Source organism: Lepus europaeus, chromosome 2 (genome assembly GCF_033115175.1).
Source record: "Lepus europaeus isolate LE1 chromosome 2, mLepTim1.pri, whole genome shotgun sequence".
Taxonomy (NCBI): domain Eukaryota; kingdom Metazoa; phylum Chordata; class Mammalia; order Lagomorpha; family Leporidae; genus Lepus; species Lepus europaeus.
This window is the reverse complement of record NC_084828.1, coordinates 96,390,019-96,410,366: the sequence shown is the minus strand read 5'-3', so window position 1 is coordinate 96,410,366 and position 20,348 is coordinate 96,390,019. Positions and strand designations below refer to the sequence as shown.

The 20,348-nt window shown below is 47.0% G+C and overlaps 1 protein-coding gene across 1 annotated transcript; it reads right to left on the bottom strand.

Annotated features, from left to right (window-relative positions):
- Positions 1-548: 548 nt before the first annotated feature.
- On the bottom strand, positions 549-11,805 carry HRG (histidine rich glycoprotein). The gene is made up of 7 exons (XM_062211242.1): positions 11,570-11,805; positions 9,101-9,217; positions 8,254-8,344; positions 6,999-7,165; positions 6,028-6,105; positions 4,566-4,667; positions 549-1,553 (listed from the first exon to the last, which is right to left on the bottom strand). The coding sequence occupies exons 1-7, from the start codon at positions 11,750-11,752 to the stop codon at positions 630-632; spliced, it is 1,662 nt and encodes a 553-aa protein (XP_062067226.1). The 5' UTR covers positions 11,753-11,805; the 3' UTR covers positions 549-629.
- Positions 11,806-20,348: the final 8,543 nt, after the last annotated feature.

Genomic DNA, 20,348 nt, shown 5'->3' with positions numbered 1-20,348 from the left:
CATAGGGAGTAGCTGGGTGAGGGGACACCACTAAGGACTGGGGTTATGCTCCCCAGTGCTACATGAGATAGAAATTAATTTACTCTGAAAATAAAGTGGTATTTCCATGCACCAAAATGTATGATCATGATTCATGCCTGCAACCATCTTTGCAATATGTAGCCAGAGTTTCGTTCGCTTCGTAATTGAATTTAGAATTTACTTTTCCAAAAGGAAAGGTAGATGACTGTAAATGGCTATGGGAAGAGAATTTGGGCCTCTTTTATAATAATAATCATTTAAATGACCATACATACCTTCTTACTGTGCCCAGCTGTAGTGGAAGCAGTAAGAGACAGTCCAAAATAAGAGGAGTTAAGTCCAAGAAAAAAAAGGAAATTCTGAGGATCAGAAATTTGCCTCCAGGGACATACACCAGTGGCAGAATGACCTACTGACTGCAATGCCAAGACCTTTCCTCTCCTCTCCCGTGTCTCTCTTCTCACAGTCTCTCCTCCTCTACTCACATTTTCCTATTCAGGGCATGAAAGTGAAGTTCAAAGAACTGGTTTGCATTCATCACGGCCACATTTTATTTATGGTTCTAATACAGAATATCATTCATTGTTCCCCATCAAGGAAATCAGATTTCATTTTGGAAATGTAGATGGGAAAAACTTGGAGAGTTGTGCAAACTCACCATTGAACTCCCCTGGACATCGTTCAGAGGCTATCTGAGGGAAGGGCTGGATCTCGGGCTTTAGAGGGTGGGTGTGGTTCAGCAAGGAGAAGCTGGGGAAATTGGCTTCGGGAAGGGGAAGGACTTCACCTTTCTGCAGTGGAGGCAGTTGGTAAACAGACCCAATTCTTCTCCAGTGGAAGGGAAAGTGTCCTTTACCTGGACCTCTTTTTCCTGGGTGCTTAGGTGGTGGGCCATGGCCATGCTGAAGGAGGTCTTGGGGACCTTCTCTATGGGATGGTGGGTCACAGGGTCCATGGTCATGGAAACCATGGCCATGGGGGTGATGTCCATGGGGAGGTGGTCCATGGGGAGGATGCCCATGGGGAGGGGGCCCATGGGGGTGATGCCCATGGGGTGGGGGTCCATGGGGGTGATGCCCATGGGGAGGGGGCCCATGGGGGTGATGCCCATGGGGTGGGGGCCCATGGGGGTGATGCCCATGGGGAGGGGGCCCATGGGGGTGATGCCCATGGGGTGGGGGCCCATGGGGGTGATGCCCATGGGGAGGGGGCCCATGGGGGTGATGCCCATGGGGAGGATGTCCATGGGGAGGGGGTCCATGGTGATGATGTTCACTGAAATTACGATGATGAGGGAACCGATGGGTTTCATTGGTGCCAAAAGGGCGAAGACGACATCTGGGCCCTGAAGGGGGAGAGAGTGGGGGCGTTCCACCTTGAGATGGTGGTCTGTCTGAGAAATCTTCCCCTTCTTGGGGAGGCGGGCATCCAAACTTATGTGGCTTGTGGGGATGATGATGATCTCTGGATCCGTCAGCCCCAAGTGGAGTCTTGCCCAAATGGGGTCGAAAACCACTGATGTTTCCATGTTCCTGGTAAAGGACAGAAAAGTCAGTGTCATTGTGTGGTATTAAAGGAGAAGTTAGGTGTTTAACTTCATTAGAACACTGGTTCCCAAACTTCTGGATTTCGCACATCAATTTTTTAAACAATCGTATCTGTAGTTTTTTGTTGTTGTTGTTGTTAAAGATTTATTCTTGTTATTTTGAGAGCTAGAGTTACAGAGAGAGAGAGAGAGAGAGAGAGAAATCTTCTATAAGCTGGTTCACTCCCCAGATGGCCACAATGGCCAGGGCTGGGCCAAGCCAAAGCCAGGAGTCAGCAGCTTTCTCTGGGTCTCCCATGCAGGTGCAGGGGACCAAGTACTTGGGTCATCTTTTACCGATTTCCCAGACCATTAGCAGGGAGCTGGGTTGGAAGAAGAGCAGCCAGGACTTGAACCAGTACCCATATGGGATGCTGGAGCTGCAGGTGGTGGCTTTACCCGCTATGCCACAGCGCCAGCTCCTCACAAATCAGTTTAAAAAGTAGGTTACCTGGGGCCAAGGCTGGCTTCAGACTGGCCCAGCTCTGGCCATTGTGGCCATTTGGGGAAGTGAACCAATGGGTAGAAGATCTCTCGCTGCCTCCCCACCTACCAACTCTGCCTTTCAAATAAATAAATCTTTTTTAAAAAGTGGGTTACCAATTTTTTAAACTTTTATCCAACAAAGTTGACATCTTAAATATAAACAAAATTTGTCACCTACCACCATCAGTATTTCACCAAAGGAGTAATATTTCGACAAAAGAAAGGCAGGAAGGAAGGAAGGAAGGAAAGAAGGGAGGGAGGGAGGGAGAGAGGAAGGAAGGAAGAAAGAGAGAGAGAGAAAGAAGGAAGGGAGGAAGGAAGGGGAAATCTCAGCGTAAAGGAGAGTCTTTTAGATGGAATAAATATTATATCACGAAAAGCTTTATTCTCCTTATTTTTGTCATTTTAGCAGAAAGTGGAGAAACTATTATGGGATGGCACCCCCCTGTAGACTAACATTTGGAAAATGAGTATCTTATCATTGGTATTCTGGTATTCTTTTTTTTTTTTTTTTGGACAGGCAGAGTGGACAGTGAGAGAGAGACAGAGAGAAAGGTCTTCTTTTTGCCGTTGGTTCACCCTCCAATGGCCGCTGCGGCCGGCGCACTGCGCTGATCTGAAGCCAGGAGCCAGGTGCTTCTCCTGGTCACCCATGAGGTGCAGTGCCCAAGCACTTCGGCCATCCTCCACTGGACTCCCTGGCCATAGCAGAGAACTGGCCTAGAAGAGGGGCAACCGGGACAGAATCCGGCGCCCCGACCGGGACTAGAACCGGGTGTGCCGGCGTCGCAGGCGGAGGATTAGCCTAGTGAGCCGCAGCGCCGGCCATCATTGGTATTCTTAACATAGTTCTGTGACTTGATGATATCAACCTCCTTTACTCCTAAAGAATGAACACTTGGTTTTGTCACTCTCTTTGTCCAAATTTTAATTAAAAAAATAAATCTATAAAGTCACTTCCATAGGGAAGTTTCCCTTTCCTTTATTCACTTGGAACATGGATACTTGGATTATTTTCAGGTTGTTTTGCTGATACAAAAAAATACTGTAGAGGTGGGCTTTACCCAGTGGTTAAGACAAAGGTCAGGACATCCCACCCCGCAGTGGAGTACCTGGGTTTGACCGCTGGCTTCAGCTCCTGACTCAAGCTTCCTGCTAATGCAGACCCTGGGAGCAGTGGTGATGGCTCAAGTAATTGGATTCCCACCACTCATGTGGAGACCTGGACTGGGTTTTTGGCTCCTGGCTTCTTCTGTGGCCAGGGTCTATTCTGAGCATTTGGGGGATTGAACTAGCAAATAGAAGCTTTCATTCCTCACCCCACCCCCCAAATAAATAAAAAAAGTTTAAAAAGTTGAAGTGTTATACAGATTAGCTTTGTGGTCACCTATAAAACAGAACAAAACTTTCTGGGGTGTATGTAGAAATTGTTTCTTATTTTATATAACTTAAAAAAATTATTTTATTTATTTGAAATGGAGAGAGGAGGTGGGGGGAAGGACGGTATCTTCTCTCTGCTGGTTCACTCAGCCAGAGCTGGGCCAGGTTGAAGCCAGGAGCCTGAAGTGTGGGTGGAAAGGACCAAGCCACTTGAACCATCACCTGCTGCCTCCCAGGGTGTTTGTTATCAAGAGGCTGAACTGGAAATGGAGTCAGGACTTGAACCCAGGCACTCTTACATGGGCGGTGAGTGTCGCAAGTGACAACATAACCACTATGCCAAATGCTAGCTATTTCTATTCCTTTAAGTAATAAAATTGAGGCTGATGAATTTTCTTTAGGTTTTACACCTAATAATAAACATTAAAATCACCAAATCTCACTATGGATTACAAGGAACATTATCAAATTCACTCAGGGCAGCTTTGAATTGGTTATGATTTTAATTTTCTGCCAAATCTTTTTTTTTTTTTTTTTTTTGACAGGCAGAGTTAGTGAGAGAGAGAGAGACAGAGAGAAAGGTCTTCCTTTTGCCGTTGGTTCACCACCCCCCCCAGTGGCCGCTGCGGCTGGCGCACCACGCTGATCCGAAGCTAGGAGCCAGGTGCTTCTTCTGGTCTCCCATGCAGGTGCAGGGCCCAAGGACTTGGGCCATCCTCCACTGCACTCCCTGGCCATAGCAGAGAGCTGGCCTGGAAGAGGGGCAACCGGGACAGAATCCAGCGCCCTGACCGGGACTAGAATCCAGTGTGCCGGCACTGCAGGCGGAGGTTTACCCTAGTGAGCTGCGGCGCCGGCTCTGCCAAATCTTATCCCTTCTAATTCTTAGAATTTTTACATACTTTTATGTTATGTTAGCAATTTCACTCCTTTGCCTAGAGGCCTGTTCTCTCTTTATTTCTCAGTACCCTCACCCCCAACCCCCACCTCCACTCTGCTGCGCCCACAGAGCTATAAAAAACAAATAGCCTATGAGTGTGAAAATATCACTTAGTCTGGCGCTGCTCACGACAATGGCTACTTAGCAACCCACCTCAAAGTTAAAGACTTCACAGCTTATAATAACGTCTTCTGGGTTTTCCAAGTCCGAGGCTCCTACATCAAAGGACAGATCTGCTCTGCAGAACCCAAAGTCCTACGAAGGAGAGAGATCCTGTTAGTGTGTGTGTGTCCAGCTAGAGGCATAAAATTCCAGATGTTCAGGAAAGAAACAGGAGCTTTGGAAAAATCGGGGCAACATCACATATCCCCTCCTGTTACTTTGCAAGCTTTCCTAATCACACTTTGGGGAAAAGTGCACGCTCCAAGGGATTCATTGCAAGTACACTAGCACTGGGCTTCCCCGCGGCAGGTGGACAGGGATTCCACGTCGCTGCTGCCTGGCCTTTGAGCCAAGCCTTCTGCACTGAATACCCAGTTCCAAATTATGTTGAACCTGGTTTCACCATTTACCAGCTGTGTGGATGCAGGCAAGTTTCACGAATTTCAGAAAATCGTTCTTTGTACATTGGGCATCACGCTATCCACTCAGATTGTGGGAGAGCCTAATTCAATGAGAAAATGCCATGGAACACTTTGCCCAGAGCCTCTTCGTGTCCAGCCCCACAGCTCTGCACTGGGTTGTCATCACCCCCACAAAGACAGTCAAGTGTTTATAGGAGGTCTGGGGGAGGGGAGGGCGGTATCATTTCCAGTGGCCCTAAGCAGGATTCCAGAACTGGCTCAGGTTGAAAATTTGAAAAAGCAAAAAGGAATTAATGAATGCTTCCAGTCAGAAAGAATGTCTTGTTAAACCTCAGAGAAGTCCTGAACTTGAAACTGTCTCACCTCCTGACCCTCGCTAGTGAAGTGACCTGGGGCAAATGGCTACAATTCTAAGACCCTGTGTCCCAAGGAAATCCAGGAGACATTTCCTACTTCCCAGCATGGTTGTTAAGAGGCTTCTACAAGGCAACAGGATGTGTGTGTGTGTATGTGCCAGCACACAATAGGTGTTGTGTAAACCATAATTCACCATGCAAATGTCTGGTATTATTAAGATCTTCCTGCAGGTGCAGGGGTAGCAATTTGTATGTGACTGGGGGGAATCCCACTGGTAGGGACATGAGAACTGAATTCTATTCCCCCTTCTTGGCTACCTCCTTGTTGTCCAGTGGGATCCCAGTGGGTGTCAATGAGATGGGATGAATGAAGGCACCTGGTGGACAGGGTCTTCACACAGGCTGGCTGTTAGCTCAGCTTTTGATCCCCATGGGTTCAAAACCTCAGGCTTAGATTTTGGCACATGCGATGTATATTACAAAAATTACATTCTTGTGATTCACTTAAGGCTCTGTGCCTCAGTTTCTGCATCTGCAAATCAAGGTTTCAAAATAGCACGTGGCCCATAGGGTGGCGTGAGGGTGAGGAACATGTGTGAGGCACTTGGAAGGCTGCGGGGTGGGGTGGAGGCTTCTCTGGGCGCTCCCAGGGTTTCAGACGTCTCTTGTACTCACGGGGTGTCTGTGGAAGTGAGACCTGGAGCAGTTCCTCACGGAGAAGTCCACATAGTAATTGGTTCTCTCTCCTCCTCTCTAGAAAAACAGGGGATCCAGACAGTTTCAGAAGAGAAAAAACTAAAAGAAAAAAAAGCACAGATCCCCACATCCATTTAGTGTATTTCTCCTTCTAGCCTTTCCCCAGATATGCTGCCCTACAATGTGTACAACTAAGTCTTTAATTTCCTAGGTATTGTTCTGTAACCTGCTCTTCCCGTTAGCAATACATCTCCAACTTCCCCCAATGCACATGGGTCCACAGCATTCTTTTTAACAACTGCACTGTATTCATTCCATGGCTCCTGTGCCCCTTAATCTGTTTAACTTTGCATTTGCAAAATGTGTGATAAACATCAACCAGCTGTTGCATATGGCAACTGTGGCAGGGACTTGCCGGAGTCCTTGGGCTGAGCCCAGGGAACAGTCTAGCTCTGGCCCCATCACCAAGTGTGGAGAGGTAATTCCTCCAAGCCTCACTTTTCTATCCTACAATGAAAGGTCTTTCGGAAGGTCATGGAAAACATGTATTACGGAAAATGATGCATGCATTTAAGAACTTTCTTGTACGCAAATAAACATCATTTAATTTCATTTCCCATAAAATATTAAAGGTATGCAGAGGTTAATGGCTCACATAACCCTAATATGTTCTTGTTTTTCCTCTTTTCCTTTTTGGATTTTTTTCCTCCTTTATGTCAGACATCTGCTGCCCTCCCTAAGCACCCCCGGCCCCACACCCGCAAAAAAGAAGTGGAAACCTTGCAGGAAAGCAGTGCTTTGAGACTTGTGATCCATCATACCCCAAAGGCTGCAAACATCTAACAGGCAGCTGTCAAGTGGAGCAGTTAGAGAGGACGTGTTGCCGGCTCACACCTATTAGGTTGGAGCTGGGGCCCTGGGGCTCCAGCTGGGCGCGAGTGGAGACTCACCACCCTTGTGACTCTCTCTACCCGGTCCACTCTGAAAGAGGCATACGCCTCGTTTTCACTTCTGTACTCCTCCAGTGCTTTGTCGGCGGATTTTCTGAAGGGCTCCGTGTCCTCGATGAAATCAAAGAGGACAGGACTGTCTTTGGTGTTGGCCAGGGCTGAAGAGACTAGAGGAAGAAAATGGCAGAGTCACACTCACTGAGCCACAAACCCAGCAATGGCAACGCTGGGCCACAAAATTTTACCGATAGACCAACTAAGGGTTGGAGAAGCTTAGTTAGTAACTTGTTCAAGATCAATTAGCCAACAGGCAGCTGAGCTAACTGCCCAAGTCTCTGCTGTGACCCCTGTTCTTGGTGCACCCCCATCCAACGCTCATGGAGCGCTAACATTTTAACGAACTCCTCCTGTCTTTGCCAAGGAGGCAGAAGCGTCATTCACACAAAGTTTTGCCCAGAGAAAGAAGACACAGTTGAATCTTTTTTAAGGGTGTTGAATTTTTAGCTATTGAGTCATGTTAAGATTTGCTGCTGTGTGAAGGAATTCTGAGATGACTTCTTTTGCAAAAGTAAATCAGAAGAGCACAGGACTCAGAGTAACACTGCCAAGCTAGTCATGTCTTTGCTCCATCTTGGCTGTGTCGCCAGACCAAGTCATTGGACCTCTTTGAGCTTCTACATATTTTGTCTCTAAAATAGAAAGTAGCCTGATCTTTACTTCATAGCCCGCAGTGAGATTGAGATCGTATGTATAACTGCTTTGTAAACTGTTCAGTAATACATCCCTTTCAAATGTTGAAGTCAATGCTCATTGAATGCTAAGTACTCTGGGAAGTGCGGACATCTTATTTAATTCTAGTAAGAACGTTAAGACCTAGTACTATTATTACCCTTATCACCCTCATGTTACAAAGAAGACTCACTTAAAATTTTAAGTAATTTGCTCCAAAGACCGCACAACTATTTAATGATAAGGCTGGGATTCCAACTCAAGCAAGTATGGCCTCAGGGCCTGTTTCTCCACTGATGCTACACTGTCTCTTACAGATCTTTCTTTTTTTGTATTGAGTTTCTTTCAAGGAAAGTATTCCAGTAATGGGCAAACTCTCTCCCTTCTGTTCTCAAGAGTGAGAGATAACAGGATCCATGACGGCAGGGTCTCTCTGACATGTACACCGTGGGATGTAATGAGTGCCATGAGATGATTGAATTCTAAATTGCTCTAGAATGAATCAGCCATGTAATAGATGACCTACCGGAACTCGTGGTGCAGTTAAAGTCATTCATTCTAAGCGTCTGATATTCATCCGAATATATGGTAGCTATCACCTTACATTGCCCAATCACCTGTAAGAGAGGGGATTTTGAGTCATGGCACAGTCCTTCCTGATGTTAATAGAATGGAACAAGGAGGGCATGCAGTGTACTCCTACTATCCATTTAAAATGTGCTTGGGCTTTCCTTCACCAAAGCCTGTCTCAAGCCTGCGTTTTCTTAGTCAAACCCTCATGAAAACCAGGGAGAAATTGTCTAAATGGATCATGACCATATTTCAAGAATTTTTAAGGGGGAAAAGCTACTAAAAACGGCCAGGTGTGTAAATCTCTCACTTCGCAGAAGTGAAATCTCGTATCTGGGCTTCTTGGTCTTTGTGTTGTCCATTGTGGAGCAGAGAGCTGCTACCTGGATATCCTTCCCAATGTGCAGAGCAGGACCCACATCCTTGCTACAGCTAATCCTTTTGGCCATCGCGGTGGATGGGACCAGTCTTCATGGGACACAATGACAAGTTCACTGTTCTCAGACCCATTAACTGTCAGCGATGGAAAGGATGTTGGAGTCCACCTACTCCAAATCCTTTCTCCTATCTTACAGTGGAGGAGGTTGAATCTCAGGATGCATGGTCCCACAAGACCACAAACCCTGCTGACTTGTCTTGAGCTGGGTTCCCAGGGACGGCTCTCATGAGAGCACCCTCAAGGTCAACTTCTTGAGTCTCAGGGCACATGCTGCTCTTACTCTTTGTGCTGGATTAGCTCAGGAGTGGCTACCTGGAGGAAGCAGAGTAGATGGATGGAGGGGCATGGCACCCTGTGTACTTACGTCAACCGATGGACGTTTAGTAAGATCTGGGTCACAGTCTTCCCAGTGTTTCCTGGTTAGCACTGAACAGTCAGTCTCTTTCACATCTAAGACTAAATAGTAGACAGTGGCAGATTCCTGAGGAGCACAAAGAGAGTAACAGGTGAGTAGCATGTGGGAGCCAGAGATTTTTAAGAATAAATGCAATTTTTCTAGTTCTTAAACAGAATTCTTGCTCCTCTCCAAATCTTGGCTGATATCCTACCTTTTAGTCATTTGATCTGTTTGTTCAAATAAATAGCTACAAAGAGTTTTTCCCAAATATTCTTTTCAACTGGTTGTGATGTTTCTTCTACCCATGAGCTTGAAAAAGCTAGTCACTAAATGGTAGCAGGGGTTTGGGTGGAAGTGGTGAAGGTACACGCCCAGAATTGCAAATGATGACAGCCACACCAATGCCTCCAATCTACACTAGCAACTGTGTCCGCTGGTCCGGCTCTGTTCCTGATTTTGAATTTCCAGCCTTGATTTCAACTCACCCAAAGCTAAGTCTACTCTCTTCTCTTACAAAGCAGCTGCCTCTCTCAATTCCCTTGTCTTTGTCAATGGCAACCCTTAATTACTTAATGCCTTAAGCTCTAGATTAAAAGATGTACGGCAATTTTGATTTTTTTCCCTTTGCTTTGCTTTTGGTAACCACTGGACAGAAGTGAATGATGACTGGTCTTTCTTTGAAATGTCTTTCCTGTCTATTCCTCATTGTTAGTGCCCTGATTCCCACTGCCTGGTGCTTGCCCTCATTTCCTCATTTCTGAACGCATGCACCTGCTTCCTAATTCAGGTCTCTGCCTCCATCTCCCCAGCTTCCCCACCACTCCCTGCTTCCCCTCCCCCACCAGATAGCGCTCAACAGATTCCCCGTCTGTCCTGCACCTGTAGTAGAGAGCCTGGAATGGGACAGTTCCTGTATTCCTGTTCTCTGCAACCTGCAGTGCCTCCCTCTATAATACTTTTTTTTTTTTGACAGGCAGAGTAGATAGTGAGAGAGAGAGAGACAGAGAGAAAGGTCTTCCTTTTTGCCGTTGGTTCACCCTCCAATGGCCGCTGCAGTGGGTGCATCACACTGATCCGAAGCCAGGAGCCAGGTGCTTCTCCTGGTCTCCCATGCGGGTGCAAGGCCCAAGCACTTGGGCCATCCTCCACTGCTTTCCCGGGCCATAGCTGGCCTGGAAGAGGGGCAACCAGGATAGAATCCGGCGCCCCGACAGGGACTAGAACCCGGTGTGCCAGCGCCGCAAGGCAGAGGATTAGCCTGTTAAGCCACGGCGCAGGCCTCCCTCTATAATACTTTAACACGGTGATTATTCCGCTTCTCCCAGTAGTACGCCACAGTCTGGCCTCCCTAATGTCCTGCCATTCCACCGAAGAGAGGGTAGGTTATTTGGGGGCAGGGTTGAGTGGAGATTTCAGCACCCCTCCAAAATCTTTGTCAGCCCAAGTTCGCTCCAAAGAAGCATAGAGCTGAGTGAGGACAGTAGTTTGCTTGGCTTTCTTTCTTTTTTTTTTTTTTTATTTTTGACAGGCAGAGTGGACAGTGAGAGAGAGACAGAGAGAAAGGTCTTCCTTTTGCCGTTGGTTCACCCTCCAATGGCCGCCGCGGTAGCGCGCTGCGGCTGGCGCACCGCGCTGTTCCGATGGCAGGAGCCAGGTGCTTCTCCTGGTCTCCCATGCGGGTGCAGGGCCCAAGGACTTGGGCCATCCTCCACTGCACTCCCTGGCCACAGCAGAGAGCTGGCCTGGAAGAGGGGCAACCGGGACAGGATCGGTGCCCCGACCGGGACTAGAACCCGGTGTGCCGGCGCCGCAAGGCGGAGGATTAGCCTGTTGAGCCACGGCGCGGGCAGTTTGCTTGGCTTTCAGATAAACCCACAGTCTTTCTTGCACCCTCTGGTTGCTCCAGAGCCCATACCACACTTCTGGATTGCGCCTGATTAGGTTCAATTCCTGCCTAACACCCTTTTTCCTGACCTGATACCCGCCCGCCCGGAGACAATGTGCCCAGGACTCACCTTTACCCGGGCCTTCTTTCCTACTCAAGTCCTCCCCATTCTTCAGCATGCAATTGAAGCATTCTCCCACCCAGCCCTCAGCCCTCCTCTCATCACATTGCTGCACAGCTATAGCACACTCTTGGCACTAGAATAGCTCTTATACATTTGCCTGTGTGTGCCAGCAGATTATTATTCCCTTGAAGGCAAGGCCCACGGTTTATTGTAACTTTTCTCTGCACGAGTACTTGTAAGTACTGAGGGATTGACTTATCCATAAGGACATAAGAACAGCAAGCATACATTTGAAGGAAGAACAACCTAGAGCAGCTGCAAAACTAAACAGAAAGCCATTCATTGTGCAGAGCAGCAGGCTTGGGGGCCAGTCACATTCGCCTGGGTGTGATCTCCCAGCTGAGCTCTGCCATTGGTGATTCCTCACCGCTCCGTCCAAGTGGGCATCAGCGACTCGCAGCAACTGGAAAAGGTAGCCATCCCGTCGCCATTTATTGATCAGGTCTAGAGCTTTCTCAGCCAAGGGCTTGGTAGCATTGCAGTCGGTGGGAGTCAAAGCCCACGAACACTGCAGTGTGGCCAAAAGCAGTGCTGCAGTGAGCGCCTTCATTGTGTCAAACCATCCTTTGATGTGATCTTCAACAGCAGAGAATTTTATACAGGCTTTCTGAAACCCACACCATGTGCACGCACGCGCGTGCACACACACACACACTCATGTGACCAAAGTCTTTCTACATTTTTGTTGTGTAACTGGGGCTGTTCACCTTGACCCCTGGTTCAAATACTCATCAGCAGGCTGTAAATGATTAGTGGGTCCCGAGGGCAGAGAGTTGAGCCACAGGTGAAACCGTGATCTGCACAAATCTGGATACTTCCGGCTCATAGTGGATCCAAAGTGTGCTTTTGCCTACAGCACTGCCTGTTGTGGGTATGGCGCCTGGAGTAGGAGTAAAGTAGCCTTCTTCTGTCTGTCTTCTCAGCTGGACACGGTCACCGTGGTTCCCCTCTTTGGATTAGGCACCCACACTCAGTAGAGTGCTATCTAAGGGAGGGCCTAGGCCATCAGCATCATGAAGGGAACTGACTTCAGGTGGGGCAGAGTGACCAGAAGCCCTTGCTTGGAATCTGATCAGAATCTGAATTCCCACCCCTGAGTGCCTGTGGGGTGTAGGGTAGTGGTTCCCAGCCTCGGCTTCATATGAGAGTCCTAGTGTCCAAGACTCCCTCCAGAACAGCTACACCTGAATCTTTGTGGGTGGACCCAAGGCCTGAAAGTTTTACAGTTCCCAAGAACCTCCAGGTAACAGTCACATTTGAGCACTACAAGAACTCCAGCCTGAACCGAAGGGAAGGAAAAACCTTGAAGAGAGAAAGAAAAGGGAGCAGGTAATGAAAAGTAGACAATCCTCTCAAGACTCACATGTTGGTTTTGTGAGTGCTAAAAAGGAAAGAACACATTCTGAATACTGTTTGAGAGTGACCCTTTTTCTGAAAGATTTACTTTGGGGCCAGCATTGTGGCATAGTAGGCTGTCGCCACCTGTGATGCCAGCACCCATACGGGCACTGGTTCGTGTTCTGGCTGTTCCACTTCTGATCCGGCTCCCTGTTAATGCATCTGGGAAAGCAGCAGAGGACTGCCCAAGGGCTTGGGCCCCTACAACCACATGGAAGACCCGGAAGAAAGGGTCTTCCCTTGTATGTATGGAAGAGATCTCCAAGGAGAAAGGAAGCCAGAGGGATTCTGGGGCCAGGTTTGCTCTTTTTAGAAAAACCCACTTTTTAAAAAAAGATTTATTTATTTATTTGAAAGTCAGAGTTACAGAGAGAGAGAGAGAGAGAGAGGTCTTTCATCTAGTGGTTCACTCCCCAATTGGCCGCAATGGCCAGAGCTGTGCCCATCTGAAGCTAGGAGCCAGGAGCTTCTTCCGGGTCTGCCACTCGGGTGCAGGGGCCCAAGGCCTTGGGCCATCTTCTACTGCTTTCCCAGGCCATAGCAGAGAGCTGGATGGGAAGTGGAGCAGCCGGGCCTCAAACTGATGCCCATATGGGATGCCGGCACTGCGGGCCAGGGCTTTAACCCATTATACCACAGCGCCAGTCCCAGGAAAACCTGCTTTCTCAGGAAGTAACCAGGCTCCCACCAGAACACTGTTAATCTTGTCTGGGGCTGATGACCCAGTGACCTAATCACCCACCACTTGGCCCCACTTCCTCCTTTTAGTACCCCTCAGTACAGCGGCACTGGGGATCAAGTTTCCAGCAAAGGAAACTTTGGGGGACATACCCCACACTCAAACCATAGCTGCTGTAATTGCTGTACTGGCTACACCTGATGTGGTCCCCTGGGCAAATAAATAAATAAATAAATAAAAATAAAAAATAAATGGTTGACACCAGGAGGTGGGAATACTGGCTAGATGGAAAGAAGTGCTAAGAATGAAAATGTACTTTCCCTCTGCCAAGACTTAGAGGTACCTGTGGGAGTCATGCAACCTCTTAAAAGAGATTTATTTATTTGAAAGGCAGAATGACAGAGAGAGAGATTAGAGAGATTTTCCATCTCCTGATTTGCTCCCCAAATGGCTGCAACAGCCAAAAGTTGGAAACTCCATTAGGGTCTCCCACATGAGTGGCAGGAACTCAAGTACTTGAGCCATCGTCCACTGCTTCCCAGGTGCATTAGCAGGGAGCTGGATCAGAAGCGGAGTAGCAAGGACTTGGAGCAGCACTCTGATGTGGGGTGCTGGCATCTCGAGTGGTGGCAAGACCCACTGCGCCATCACGCCTGCCCTAACTTTATCAAATCTTAGAGATGGTGCCAACAATGCCATCTCAGAAACTGGGTAGCTTCAGGCGAGTTGTCTCAGAAACCCTATTAAGGTTGTGATGGTGATGGTCAGGAGGAGGCAGAACAGTGGGAGAGGAGGAGAGAGATTCTGTCTTGAGGAACTGCATGATGATGTAGGAAGTCATGCGTGGCTTCAGGGATGCTTCCTGGGCAATCCAGAGCCAGAGAATGGCCTCAGATGTGAAAATGAGAAGGGGATGGTGACTTTTCATCAGATGGTATCCGGCCCCCCCCCATGTGGGTAGATCTCCGCTTCCTAGATGGCCTGACCACGTTACCAGAAAGCAAACAGAATCTTTACCCTAAAATGTTTTCACTCAGAATAGAATGTATGCTCGTTACAAAACATGTGGAAAACACAAGAAGTGTAAGGAGAATTCACCTCTAAACCCATCACCATGAGAAAAATCAACTACGTGTAATACATAATTTCTCTATTTTTTTTTTTTTTTGACAGGCAGAGTGGACAGTGAGAGAGAGAGAGAGACAGAGAGAAAGGTCTTCTTTTTGCCTTTGGTTCACCCTCCAATGGCCGCTGCGGCCGGCGCACCACACTGATCTGAAGGCAGGAGCCAGGTGCTTCTCCTGGTCTCCCATGCGGGTGCAGGGGCCCAAGCACCTGGGCCTTCCTCCACTGCCTTCCCAGGCCATAGCAGAGAGCTGGCCTGGAAGAGGGGCAACCGGGACAGGATCTGGTGCCCCGACCGGGACTAGAATCCGGTGTGCCGGTGCTGCAAGGTGGAGGATTAGCCTATTGAGCTGTGGTGCCGGCCCAATTTCTCTATTTTTTAAAAGATTTATTTACTTATTTTGAGAGGCAGAGCTACAGATGGAGAGAGGGAGAGACACAGAGAGAGGTCTTCTTTCCACTGGTTCACTCCCCAAATGACCGCAACAGCCAGAGCTGGGCTGATCCGAAACCAGGAGCCAGGAGCTTCTTCCGGGTCTCCCACACTGGTGTAGGGGCCCAAGCACATGGGTCATCTACTGTTTTCCTTGGCCATCAGCAGGGAGCTGGATTAAAGAGGAGCAGCTGGGACACGAACTGGTGCCCATATGGGATGCTGGTGCCACAGGCAGAGGCTTAGCCACAGTGCTGGCTCCTTCCTCATGTTTTTTAACTTGACTACATACCATGTGTGTGTTTGGCATTGTTGGACATATTCTATGTAGACAAGTGCTTTGTGTTCCTCCTCTGAGGCTGAGTATTAATTCACTTACAACTCTAATTTTTCAGGTATTAATCAAAATCACATGGCTGTCGGTATCAGAAATGCTGTTTATGTCTTGTTTCAGGATTTAAAAATTTTGAGTTGTTTTATTTATGCATATTTTAAACATAACCATAATCCCGGCACAAAATAAACAAAAAACAGAGTCTTAGAGAATATTGTAAATAAAAATGAGGTCTATCTCCATTAACTCAAACCCTTTCCCAAAGACTTTGAACAATCCCTTGTTATATATGACTTAAACTATATTTTCCTTTGAGGTTAGATATTCTTCAAAAAGACTATTTTCAGCGAGTATGTGGTATTTTGTGCTGTATATGTGTTAATGTTTTTAACATTCTCTTATTCCAGACCATGTATGTTTCCAGTCATTTGTTATAGTGTTATAAGTAACACTACAGTGGACATCCTTTCAAAGCTCTCATCATTTCTTTGGGAGTCTCCTGATCAGTTGACAGAATTTTTATAACATTCAAGATTTTTCTGTAATGGGAGTCACTTTGTAAAAAAATATTCAATTTTTATCAGATATATAAAGAACCTGTGTTATTAATTTATTTTTTAAAATAGTCTCCTTTCACAGAGCAGTTTTAGGTTCACAGAAAAATTGAGCAGAAAGTACTGAGAGTTTCCACATCCCTGCCAACTGCCCCACACCCACGGGCAGCCTCCCCCACTATAAACATTTGGATGAGGACACATTTGTTGCAATCAATAGAACTACAATGACACATCACAATCACCCAAAGTCCATCGTGTACATTGGGGTTCACCCTTGATGTTTACAGTCAGTTTTGACAAATATCTCATGACCTGTACCCACCATTGTAGTATCATGCAGAACGGTGTGACTGCCCTGAATACTCTCTGTGCTCCATCTGTCATTCATCCCTCCCATTCTTCTAGGCCCTGCAAACCACCGATCTTCTTGCCGATTCATAGTTTTGTCTTTTCCAGATTCACACTGCATGGAGCTGGGCTCTGTGTAGTCTTCTCAGAGTGGCATAGCCCATTTAGTTATATGTATTTCAGGTTCTTTCATGTCTGTCCAGGGCTTGATAGCTCCTGGTTGCTTTTTTAAAAGTGTGGTAGGGAAGTTCCAACTTTCCCTTTGCAGGTTGGTAACGGAGTCTATTGAAACAAACTGACAGTAGACAGATTAACAGGAGAAAAAACATGCAAATTTATTAATGTACATATGTGCATGAAACCCATATAACAGCTTTAAATACCCTCTGCACAGTAGGGAGGGAAGTAGGTGGCCATGGGCAGTCTCAGAGGGGAAGTGAATGATTTTTAGGGGCCAAAGAACAATGTCCTGGAACAAAGCGCCCTGGGCTCTGGGCGTGGTGTGCGGTTTTCAGTCTCTTCCTCTCTGACAGGAGTTTAATGTTCCTGGTTTGCTAACATTTCAGCAAGGAGACTTGAAGGCAATTGGGTTCCTGTTTGGCAGACTGGTCTTGTGGGAGATAGGGACATAGGGAACACCCTTGCCTGCATTTGCTGCTTCCTGGGGGATCTGTTTGAAGTCGTAGTGACATATGTCAGGGTATTGTTTTCTGAGCCTGAATTACACCGAATACTGCATTATCTGGATGGCCTACAATCTATCTATTCACCTCCTATAAAACACCTTGTTGCTTTCAATTAGGGATAGATCTGCTATAAACTTCCATGTGTGAACATGGACATAAGTTTCAACTTATTTGAATAAAATCTAAGGAATCTAATTGTTGGATTGTATGGTTAAGAGTATTTAGGTTTTTTTAAAAATATTTATTTATTTATCTGAAAGTCAGAGTTACACAGAGAGAGGAGAGGCAGAGGAGAGAGAGAGAGAGAGAGAGAGAGAGAGGTCTTCCATCCGAGGGTTCACTCCCCAGACGGCTGCAACGGCCGGAGCGGTGCCCATCCAAAGCCAGGAGCCAGGAGCCTCCTCTGGAACTCCTATGCGGGCGCAGGGGCCCAAAGACCCAGGCCATCCTTCACTGCTCTCCCAGGCCATAGCAGAGAGCCGGACCAGAAGTGGAGCAGCCAGGTCTTGAACCGGCGCCCATATGGGATGCCGGCGCTTCAGGCCAGGACGTTAACCCGCTGTGCCACAGCGCCGGCCCCAAGAGTATTTAGTTTTGGAGGAGGTGGCCAAAGCTCCTTGCAAAGTGCTGTACCATTTTGTATTCCCATCAGTGATAGAATGGGAGGGTTCCTGTTGTTCCAGGTCCTCACCAGCATTTGATATTGTCAGTGGTTGGGATTTTGAATATTTTAACAGGTGTGTACTTGCATTTTATTGCTTTAATTTGTATTTCCTTGATGACATGAGTGCAATTTCAGCATCTTTCCATATGCTAACTTGTCATCTTCCTGTCCTTTTTGGTAAGGTTCAGATCTTTTGTCCATTTCTCCATGGTTTCAAAGCTTCATCAGTGCTAATTCTTAACGCCACCTGACTACAAATGCTGACCTGCTAAAGTTTCAGCGGATTTGTGTTAGCAAGTTATAAACCACTGATTGTTTGATCACTAGGACTTGACATTGAAGGATGTGCATTAGCTTGTTAGGACTGACAGTTAGGGAAGTGGCATCTGAGAGCTGAGCCAGAGGAGAGCAACCTGATTGGAGCCTGAAAGGGAGGGACAAGAGATGCAGGAGAAAACCCTGAGGATGTGGGATGACGTCCACTGGTACAAGTTCACAGCACAGGTAAGGGTCAGCAGTGCCTTATGGTTTACCTTGAGCCAGAATTTAATATTTTGGGTTCTTGCCATTTACTTAGACAAGAATTCTGAGCACTGGCCCAAACAAGACATGCAACATGGTAAAGTTTAGGATTTATTTGGAAAGTGAAAAAAAATACACAGGAACATGGGGACTTTGTTAGGGGAAAGTGGGTCAGAAAGAGTAAATGGGGAGTCCATCCCAGCCTTTTCCAGGGAGCAGCCCAGAGACTGCAAGCAAGAGGGGCAGTGTGCAGAACAGTGGGTGGGCGGGCAAGCAGGCAAGAGAAGAGGCAAAATGGGGTCCGGCTCAGCGTGCTCCAGCCTCTTATCTACTTCCAAAGGGGAGTGGTTATGTAGTCTGATTGACAGGTGGGTGGATACAGGTGAGATCATGCAGGGGGTAGGGGGTGTGGCCTCCAGCTCAGAAGCCTAATTCTTTTTTCTTTTTTTTAATAAATATAAATTTCCAAAGTACAGCTTTTGGATTACAGTGACTTTTCCCCCCATAACTTCCCTCCCATCCGCAGCCCTCCCATCTCCCGCTCCCTCTCCCATTCCATTCACATCAAGATTCATTTTCAATTATCTTTATATACAGAAGATCAATTTAGTATATACTAAGTAGAGATTTCATCAGTTTGCACCCACACAGAAACACAAAGTGTAAAGTATTGTTTGAGTACTAATTATAGCATTAATTTACATTGTACAACACATTAAGGACAGAGATACTACATGGGGAGTAAGTGCACAGTGACTCCTGTTGTTGACTTAACAATTGACACTCTTGTTTATGGCGTCAGAAATCTCCCTAGGCTCTTGTCATGAGTTGCCAAGGCTGTGGAAGCCTTTTGAGTTTGCCAACTCCGATCTTATTTAGACAAGGTCATAGTCAAAGTGGAAGTTCTCTCCTCCCTTCAGAGAAAGGTACCTCCTTCTTTGATGGCCCGTTCTTTCTACTGGGATCTCACTCACAGAGATCTTTCATTTAGTTTTTTTTTTTTTTTTTTTTTTTTCAGAGTGTCTTGGCTTTCCATGCCTGAAATACTCTCATGGGCTCTTCAGCCAGATCCGAATGCTTTAAGGGTTGATTCTGAGGCCAGAGTGCTATTTAGGACATCTGCCATTCTATGAGTCTGCTGTGTATCCCACTTCCCATGTTGGATCGTTCTCTCCCTTTTTTATTCTATCAGTTAGTATTTGCAAACACTAGTCTTGTTTGTGTGATCCCTTTGACTCTTAGACCTATCAGAGTGATCAATTGTGAACTGAAATTGATCACTTTGACTAGTGAGATGGCATTGGTACATGCCACCTTGATGGGATTGAATTGGAATCCCCTGGCACGTTTCTAATTCAACCATTTGGGGCAAGTCCGATTGAGCATGTCCCAAATTGTACATCTCCTCCCTCTCTTATTCCCACTCTTATATTTAACAGGGATCACTTTTCAGTTAAATTTAAACACCTAAGAATAAATGTGTGTTAATTAAAGAGTTCAACCAATAGTATTAAGTAGAATAAAAAAAATACTAAAAGGGATAAAGTATTAAGTTGTTCCTCGACAGTCAGGACAAGGGCTGATCAAGTCACTGTTTCTCATAGTGTTCATTTCACTTCAACAGGTTTCCTTTTTGGTGCTCGGTTAGTTGTCACCGATCAGGGAGAACATATGACATTTGTCCCTTTGGGACTGGCTTATTTCACTCAGCATGATGTTTTCCAGATTCAGGAGCCTAATTCTATCTCCCTGAGAGGTAATATAGCCAAGAAAAGAGAAAGGAGGGACTAGCCCTAGGGAAAAACAGCCCCAGGGTGCTTCTCCACCCTTTTTCAGTACAGAAGGGCATTCCAGAACCCTCTTGGGGAAAGCTGCCAGGGGCTTGCGATGGTTGCCCTTTGACCCAGATCCATCCTTTTTGACTTTCTCTGCCTGGTCTCAGGTTGAATAACCCAGGCTCCCCTACTGGTTAGGTCACGGTTGAGTTCACAGGGCCAATGGGCAGAGGCGATTGGAGGAAGGGAGATTGGAGGGGTAGAGGGGCAGGTGTTCCTCCCCTGCTCCTTCTCTGGTCAGTAGCAGGTTCCCCAGCAGCTGCGTCCTCCACCAGCTGGCTCCTACCATGCAGTGCCTCCTTCCAGCACCAGCTGGTCAGTCAGCCTCCTCCTCCTGCCTCCAAAGACTGAGGTCTGAAGGCTCCCTGCCCTTGCTGCTCGCCACACGTGCTGGCATCCCTTGTCATCCTTGTCTTTCCTTTGACCCAGCCTACAGGCTACGTGCAAAGTTCCTTTACCAAAATCCTTTCTGTTGAGCTATTGAGTATCATGCCTCTGCCAGGCCCTGAGTGAGACAGGGTGTACGATCCCACATGGCACCCTTATAATCGTTTCTCCTACTTAT